Source organism: Rhea americana, unplaced genomic scaffold (genome assembly GCF_003343005.1).
Source record: "Rhea americana isolate MKP2758 unplaced genomic scaffold, rheAme1 scaffold_69, whole genome shotgun sequence".
In the NCBI taxonomy this organism is placed as follows: Eukaryota; Metazoa; Chordata; class Aves; order Rheiformes; family Rheidae; genus Rhea; species Rhea americana.
Window position 1 is genome coordinate 3,328,104 of NW_028186856.1, and position 9,013 is coordinate 3,337,116.

At 45.8% G+C, this 9,013-nt stretch overlaps 2 protein-coding genes across 2 annotated transcripts in view; one reads left to right on the top strand and one right to left on the bottom strand.

The window, feature by feature from the left end:
* The window catches only part of BLTP3B (bridge-like lipid transfer protein family member 3B), a 69,147-nt gene extending 60,342 nt beyond the window's left edge, over positions 1-8,805 (bottom strand). Inside the window, exons 1-2 of the mRNA XM_085321302.1 lie at positions 8,541-8,805; positions 2,512-2,573 (exon numbers count right to left, since the gene is read on the bottom strand). Coding sequence (XP_085177428.1) covers positions 2,512-2,573; positions 8,541-8,805 — 327 coding nt within the window. The remainder of the gene's footprint in view (positions 1-2,511; positions 2,574-8,540) is intronic.
* The window catches only part of ACTR6 (actin related protein 6), an 8,515-nt gene continuing 8,155 nt past the window's right edge, over positions 8,654-9,013 (top strand). The window contains exon 1 of the mRNA XM_085321350.1: positions 8,654-8,935. Coding sequence (XP_085177476.1) covers positions 8,868-8,935 — 68 coding nt within the window. The 5' untranslated portion in view covers positions 8,654-8,867. The remainder of the gene's footprint in view (positions 8,936-9,013) is intronic.

A 9,013-nucleotide genomic window follows, 5' to 3' on the forward strand; every position in this document is an offset into this window, starting at 1 on the left:
AAAAAAAAAAAAAAAAAAAAAAAAAGTACTTCTCTGTACCTGAAAGCATAAGATCATATTTTCTATTTGTTCTTTCAAGTACAAACTATATGTACAAACAGTATTTGGTTTTGTTTAAACATAAAGAGGAATATAATCACCAGAAAAAGAGTAAAAAGAGAGGAACCATAAAAGGAAAGTAAATCAAGATGACTGGATAATTCTTTCCACTCTTCCTTTATTATATGTGGACTTTCTCCAGTACATTTCAATCCTGCCACTAATAGCAGCAGCTTTCTTGGAGATGGCAAACAGGCATCAGTCTAGAGGAACTATGAGAACTGCAGAACAGGAAACAATAGAGCAATACAGTCTAAAGTGAAAATGCCCCTGATCATTCTTAGTGTTGCAGTAACTTCCTTATGTATTTAGCTCCAGATTGAAATATCATAGTGTGTGAAACACTACTTTAACCACAGTTCTTATGAAATACATATTAAAAGAAATCAAGAAATCAAAAACAAAGCTATCTCTGTGGCTGAAAAACAAACTCTTGACATTTAAAAACTGCCAGATTTACAGGTACTTGTGCCACCTGAGTTCTGATCTCCTGCATAACCGATTTCTGCAATCAGTGAAACACCATTTCTATAGGGAGAAAAGACAGTATCTGGTCATATGATTAAAAACACTCATAGTCAGGAGTCAGTCCACACTTTGCTTATCAAAAATACTATCTTAATGCAAATGTAAGATGGCTCAAAAGCCTAAATTTCAAAATGCAAAACACAGATTGACAGTGATATGCCATTTTTTTTAAAAAAAAAACAAACTTAGAACAGTTAATCTAGCATTGTTGAATAAGCACCATCACAAAACACAAGAAAACAAARTTATCAACATTAAAAAGTGGTTGATTGTAATATATGCAGCAGATGAATTAAAAAAAGAGATAAGAACAGGTGACACTACTCATGCCCAATTACTAGACACATTATAGACCTTAACCTGTAGAACAGAAACTAAATTTCATTTCTCTTTTCCTAAATAGCACTTTCAGTTCATAGGATCATAGTATCAGTCAGACTTTTAACTAAGTCCATGATTTCATGCACATTTCTTATTAGAAAAGTGACTCAAGGCAGACGACATCTTAGTATTCCATTTCTGTTCTCAGAGTGCTCAGCTGTATTCAGGTGAAAGCAAGATGTCTGTATCAGCATTCCCAGCTACAAAATCTCACAAAAAGGGTGGAAAAGAAAAATTATATTACTACTGCTTCTTACATTGTAACTATCACTCTTTAAGGGATAGATAACAAAATTCTCATTTCAGACTCTGCTATCTCTGTACACTGCCAATGGATTTGTCAAATGACAAAGTGTCACTTGTGTTGTTTGTTTTTCTCTGAACCATTTATTAGCACTGAAGAAAATRAATACCTTTTGGAAATTTAGACTCAGAAGAAACATTTTGAAAAAAAAAATATGTATGGCGATAAGGGACCAACATTTCAGATTGCATTTTTAATCATACAAATAAATCTCAAAGAATGACAATCTGGGGTACTGTGGCAGATCATATAGGCAGGTACTTCAGTCTGTTTTTACAAAATACAAGAGACTAAACTGTTGCTTTTTTAATTGTATTAACCAGGTGTCACCATTGTGTACTCTCCACAGCTCTTAATCTTCCAAGCACAGGTTTGCATAAGGTGATTCACAACCACAGCGTTTTACAGTAATACTTATTTTTACCATAAGGCACATTGGATACCATCAAAGTTACCCAGGAAATGCAGAAGTTACTCCAACCCTTTGCGTGCCCCTCACCTGGCACCGTGAGAGAGCGCAGGCTGTCGCACATGGTAAACGAAGCGTGAAGGGGTTTTTCCCCTCTAAGTTTTAATTTGGGAGGCTGGGGCGGAGGGAGGTGTGTCTGTTTGTTTGTTCCCCGTCTTTCCCTCTTTCTCGTGGTCTCCGTCTGCCCCGGCGGCCGTTGGCGCCGCGAGGCGCCCTGTTAACGGCCGGGGCCGCTGCGCCGCCGCCGCGCGCGCGGGGGTCGCCGCCGCCGCGGGCAGCGGGAGGACGGCGCAACCCGTCACCGCCTGCCCGGCGGCGGCGCGACCGAGACCCCAGCAGTGACCCCCTCGGGGACTCCCTTTCGCGCCCGCCAGACCGAGACCCCTCCTCCCCTTGGGGCGGCCGGTGGCGGCGTGTGTGTGTGGCGGGGGGGGAAGCTCCCCTCGGCGTCGAGTGAGGGGGGGGTCATGGCCGTCTTTAAGCCTGTCACCCCGGGAGAGCCCCGCAAAAGCGGCCGCCCGCCCCCTCTGCCTCGAAACAGTCACCCCGAGGAGGCGGCCCCGGCTCCGCCCTCCGTGGACCGAGTGAAGCCTGGTCCCCCCGCCAGGCCCTAGGGACGCGGAGCCTCTCCGCGCCGGAGAAGCGGCGCGCAGAGCCGCAGCCCCCCACCTCGCCTCAGCTCCCTCCCCCCACCCCCGCCCGGGCAGGGGCGCCCGGGCGCCGTGCTGACCTGGAGAGATGCTTCAGAATCTGCTTCTTGATAATCCCCGCCATGATGCCTGCCCGCGCCCCCTCACGACAACCGGCCGCCGCGGAACCGCCTCATCCCTCCGCCTCCGCGGGCCCGCGCCGGGGAGACCGCCGGGAGCGGAGCCGCCGCCTCCGCTCGCCCTCACTCGGCGCCCGCCGCCATCTTGGCTGCACCATCACCTAGTGACAGAAGCCGGGGGCGGTGCCGGGGCGGGACGGAGTCGCCGCCGCTGCCGCCCAGCGCGGGGGGCGGCCCCGGCCGCACGGCGTAGGGCGACGGCCGGCGCCCCCGAGCGCCCTCTCAGCCCCTCGGGAGCGGCCGCCCCGAAAGGGGCCGCCCGCCTCCGCCGGCGCCTCCTGGTGGCCCGGCCGCCCGCACTTCTCTCAGCCCCCGCCGCCTTCCCTCCGCGCGCCTTGTCTTTCCACCCGCGTCGCCTTGATGGCCTTCACGCGGCGCGAAAGGGTCTCCCGGGGCCGTGGCTGGCGGCCTCGTCCCCTAGGAATTCCTCCCGATTAAACGCTTAGCTACCTGCACGCCCCAAGGCTTGGCACACCTGCATGCTGTGCTCTTCCCGGGTGTCAGAACTGCAAGCCACACGCCGAATTCGTTCACACGTGTTCAGTATTCAATGCAATTTCATTCCCTATTGAACATGATTTTAAGTTTTCTGGATAAACTCCTTCCYAATTGAATGTTACATTCATCTTAATTAACCAAGTGAGATAATTATCCTTTTTATCCCTCTCTTTTATAAGCAATATTCATTTCCAGCTTAAAAAAGGAAAAAGCAATCCTAAGATTTATTTCCATCCGAAATATGCCAAATCCTTCCAAATGATGCACCAAACAAATAGTAACAAAATGGATCCYGCTACCTGTTCTTCCAGAGGAAGATGGAACAGTTGTTCGGGCAGCAAACCCTGCCTAAACAGTTGCATGCCTTTTCCTGGGTCTGTTTGTGGCTCAGCACAAAGATGGGATGGTTCCTGCTTCAGCAACACAACACAAAAGAAAAAATAAAAAAGTCCAGATGAAAAGAAGAAAAGTGTGCTGACAGAAACTCCCATAATATGGCTATAAATTTTTATATATGTATGTGTGTGTGWGTGTGTGTGTGTGTRTRTRTATACATGTRTATGTATATTTCACCTGAATTTCCCAGCAATCATGCAAACCTCTGACTTTTAAGACTAGCTTCTTCTCCAGGTGCTTCATTCAGAAAAGGTATCTTGAAGAGATTCAGTGGTGCCTAACCAAATACTCTAGTTATATTATAAAAAGAAAATACTAAAAACAATGACAAAACTAGCAAGTTTTGCAGATTTAATATGTCTCCATTTATTCTTCTACGTATCAAAGAAGCCTTGCTGGCATCTGTACAGTATAGTTTAGAGCTGCAGAGATGAGGCATCAGATGAGACATCAGATACTATTTTCTTCTCGTATGCATAACAAATTAATAATTTACATGCAAGGAACCAAACCCCCAAGGACCTTTATAAAGAAGTTAGAGATGTGAAACAGTATCTATAGATGAAGAAATAGGTCAGGAGAGATGGACAATTTTGATTGATTTTTCCAGGCATTTAAGAATCTCCATTTAAATCCATTTAAATCTACCATTTAAGAAGTTGTATAATGCTGACCTCATTATACTCTTTAAAGAGATTCATAAAGTGGGAATGAGCTGTATATGGAGTAAACCTTTTTATTCCCATTTTAAGATCAATTTTCTCAACTAGAAAAAGATGCTACACACCAGTAATTTGGAATTCTTCAAGAAATATTGTTCATCATAACGATGCATCATTGAGAAAGAATGTATGAGGGGCAAGGAAAACAGGACTCATGCTGTATGTTTGTTTTGTTCRTGTAGGTCTGGYAGAAAAGGGAAAGKCCAGAGGCTTTTATTGACAGGATCRTCTGAATTGAAAACCAGGAAYATGCCAGTCAGGCAGGGTTGACYGACCAGTCCCTCCTCTCTGCCCTCATCACCTGAAGCACACTGGAGGAAAATATACAAATCAACCCCCTACCCCAAAGGAATTAGAAAGCCWTGTGATAAAGACCTCATATCATCCCTTCCTTGGTGCAGAATATCTGGCACTTCTTTTCAAAACCTGACACTAGTTAGTGTCAGGATATTCCCGCATGATGTTTATCGAGACTTTGGACTGATTCTGCAACTCACAGTTTCATCTTTGCATTCAAATGAGAGTCTGCCAACAGGTTCATGCTAATTAGACCATTAATATGGTGAAAATGATGCCTGATATAAAGTTCAAAAAACTGATTGCTGCTCTGAATAGAAGAACATAACTATTTATGAAGAATCTTGTGAGTGTCATCAGCTGTCACCTTAACATGGTAGCCAGGAAGAGGAAAGAGTGGTTTAGTCTTCCYCACTGCTTTGTACTTAAAAACATTACTGTGTAGGATATTTTTCGTCTAGCAGCCAAGGCTCTTTGTTCTTGCTTTATCAAAGTGACCTCCAATCCATTGAGGAAACACTGCATCACAGGAGAGGAAAGGAAGGGGAGGTTGTAGTGGTAGACCATTGCATATATCTTTGTCACTGTATCACCACTGCTCAGCAGAGATCGCTTCAGAAAGAGCAGTCSTGATCAGCAGGAAGAGCACGGCCACGTCTGCATTGTCCAAAGACAAAGCCTAGCAGGATGCGTTGCATAAGCAGTTTGCCATTTGCCCAAAGATAGAGAGCCAGTCCCACAGTTGGGTCATGGAGGTTCATATCAAGGCCCTGAGGGCACTTCCAGCCCTCCATGTCCTTGCCCACTCCTTCAAGCATCGCTTACCCTGACCAGGACCAGGACCAGGCCCCCATTTCAGCCCAGCCTGGGGCCATCAATCCCGCCTGCAGTGCCATAGCAGAGTCAGCTGCAGCCCTACCATGGTTCTGTCCCTGCCCATCCACGGGCCACCCAAACACAAACTGTGGGCCAAACACTTGTCCCATCCCCATCTGCATGGCCCTGCCAAGCCACTGTGGGCAATGTCTGACCCTAGTTACAGTCAACAGACCTGATCCAGGCCTKGGCCTCAGACCAGGCTTATCATTATAAACTTGCCTGGGCTCTGTGCTACCCTCAGCTGCCACCCTCAGGCCTACCCTGTTCCCTCACTTGGGGGTGGTGGGACAGCAGGGTATCCTATGGATACTACGTGATACTTGATGGGAATGGTCCATGTTGTAACTTTGTATCTGTACTACCTGATGCTTGGTGAGAATGGTCTAGTGTTGTAACTTTTTAGTGCCTAGAACAATACCGCTGTGTTAAGTGGAACACAAATAAGTAACTAACAAGGTCTTGGAAATCTGTGAGAAAGAACAGCTGTTGGTTACATATTTCCAGCCACAGAATCACCATGAGAAGCAGTCAACATGAASGTCAGAAGTTGAAGAGTAATGAAATAGCGACCCCCAAAGTCAAATGTGGCCCCGAAATAAGTCTGCACGCGTGCACAGTATCATAGCCYGGTTATGCAGCCGGGGTGGAGTTGGGMTAGACTCCCCGCACTTGTTGGCCCCATGTGCCAGGACTCCTGCCTACCACAAATARTCATAAATACCGGAATTTTTCCAAAGGAGATGGGGGCTGCTACACAACAGAGGACCACGTTGCCTCCTCRGGGACGCCCAAAAAGATTGTGCCTGCCGACTCTCTCTCTCATCATGCAGACGATGAGAGAGAGYATTGGAGTGGTCCTTCTCGAGATTACCATCGGATYGGTCTGTTTGTAAATATTTACTAATAAACTGCTTGCTACTGAAGAGTGTTTGTGTGTGTGTGTGTGAGTTTGTGCTGGCTTGCCAAACCAGATGTTTGGCCCCCGGGAATCTAACTAGAACAGGTATCAGACTCTGGTGCCAGCTCCCCATCCCTTACGGAGCAACAAGTCCTCACTGCACCCTAACAAAGGACTCTACTCATGAGTCTACCCAAGACACTAAAATGATCTCAGGGAAGAAGAGCTTTGTCTAGAAACTATCCCATATTTATCACAAATAATTTCTGGGACTTAATTGTGAGCTCTGTCTATTCAATAGACCCAAGAACTGAAGGACAAACAGGGTTTCCCATGAGGCAGTAACCCTATCTACCAGCTAGCCCTTCACCATTAGCTAGATAAAGGAAGATGCGTGGAGTTCGGTTTAGGGATGTTAAGTCCCAGGTAACACTTCTGGTGTCAGGCTCAAAGAATGCAATAACTTCTCCCTCTCTGGATGCTGCTCAGATTCTGCAGCTGGCATTCTTGAATCATTCTGGGGCTGCAGGTCTCAGTACAGGAAAAAAAGCAGTTGTGTGTGTTGCAGAGGGAGTGCAGATGGAATCTGACTTTTCATGTAGTCATGTGGATTCCTCAACTGTATAAACTGGAATGGAATCAAGACAGGGGAGAGAGGGAAAAAACAAACCAACAAACAAATAAAACCCACAACAACTAAATAGAGCCCAAACCACTTCACAGAAGCCTGAAGGTCACAGAAGAATTAACAAATTTTTTCTTAGTTTTTCTCATTGACTGAAGTGGTAGAAAATATAGGAAAAGAACAAATAAAATGCAATCTGAGAAGTTCTGATTTGGTTTTTGTAAGTGCTTTATTTCATAATTGCAAAATGAGAAGTTCAGCATGGCATGGTATAGATAATGCGAAAGATTAAAAAATGGTTCTTCAAATGCTGCCATGCAAGGCTTAAGAAGTCTCAGGAACCGTTACTCAAATATAAAAAGATAATCATAAATATCAATGCTAAGCTATCATAATGGGCAGTGTACAAGGCTTGCTGCAGTGGAGCCATTTGAAGGTCATATTTATGTTCTTGCTATATTTATTAGTTATCTACCACCAACAACATAATATTATCACAACTGTCACATAATATAGGCTGAAGTTGTGCATATAAACAAACACACAGTGTATGCATGTGGCCATCCCTAATTCATTATCACTAATGATAATAAATATACCAACTTTATTTCCCAGAGACTTAAACWATTCATAATCAACCACAGCATATAAATTTAAGTGAAACTGTTAAGAGTCTGACACTGGTGTTCTGTAGGTCCTAAAAAGGAGCAAAACTAACTCTGAATTCAATACCATTTGTTAAATAACAGATGATAGAGATAGATAAAGTTGAAGCTGGTATCTAGAAGAGGGAAAGTACTTAAATTATGCTCTCTTGTTTTTCATGTTTAATTTCACAAAATAAAAGCTAGCAGTAGCTATAATAAATTTTTGCTTCTGTATTCTTCTACGAACTTTGTATTATCAATAAAAGATTAAAATGATTTTAGGAGTAATATTGTTTGCTTATGTATAAAAAGTTTCACAGTAACATTGTGAATACCTAAAGCATTTATTACAATTTTATGGTTTGTATCTTTGGGGTTTTCAGGGAGGTTAATCACAAAAACAAAACTTTACTATTATGTTGCCCATTTACAGGTATAGAAAGAAAACAACCAACACTTTTAGAGTGCTTTTTTTAAAGAATCCAGAAAATCCTGAGTTGGAAAATAGGCTTCTGGTAATTCCTGCGACTTCTCTTCAAGAACCAGAGAACACATCTCCTAGAGCAAGGATTAAGGATACTGTTGTTAAGATACTGACATACACACACATAAGAAGGATTGATCTAAAACCACATTGCCAGGCATTCTGCTGAAAAGCCTGGCTTATGTAAAGACATTTGATACTGGAAAAGCCTGGAAGAACAACCGTAAAGTAAAACTGTAATTGTAATTTTTTTTTTTTTTAAAAAAAAGTGTGTTTTCATCCTTTTTGTAAAATTCTCATACAGCAAAGGTCTGCGTTGCTCGCTTAATCTCCACGTAAAGTCATCGCATTTTCTCCCGGATGTTCCCGTTTGCTCCACGACACCATCAGCTCCGCCGAACCGCCTCAGACCACCACCAGCCAACCCGGGCCCGCCCCCGCGGGGGGGGGGAGGGGGGGACCGCGCCCTCTGGCGCAGGCGTACTGAGGCCGGTGGGCGGGAGCCCAGAGCCGGCGCTCGGCGGCGCGACGCTGTATCTTCCGCCCCCCCGCCTTCTCACTGGCAACAGCTTCCAGGTCAYGCCCAACCAATAGCCTGGTCTCCGCAGTGCCGGTAACGTCACCGGCACCACGTGAGCGGCAGCATCCTGCGCCAGAGGCGGATGGTCCCCCGAAGGCGGTTCCTTGCGGCACTCCCGAGTCCCATCAGGCGGCGCGCGCGTGGGGTTCTTGCACTCTATGGTAACCATAGAGATCCACGGAGGTGGCGGATCAATACTGGGACGGCGGCGGCCGTGGCGCCGTGGGGAACATGGCGACGCTGGTGCTGGACAACGGCGCCTACAACGCCAAGATCGGCTACAGCCACGCGCACGTCAGGTGAAGGCTCGGCAGGGGGCGGAACGGGCGAGCGTCTCCTTTATCTCTCCCCGTGCACCCTTGAGCCGCATCCGCCCT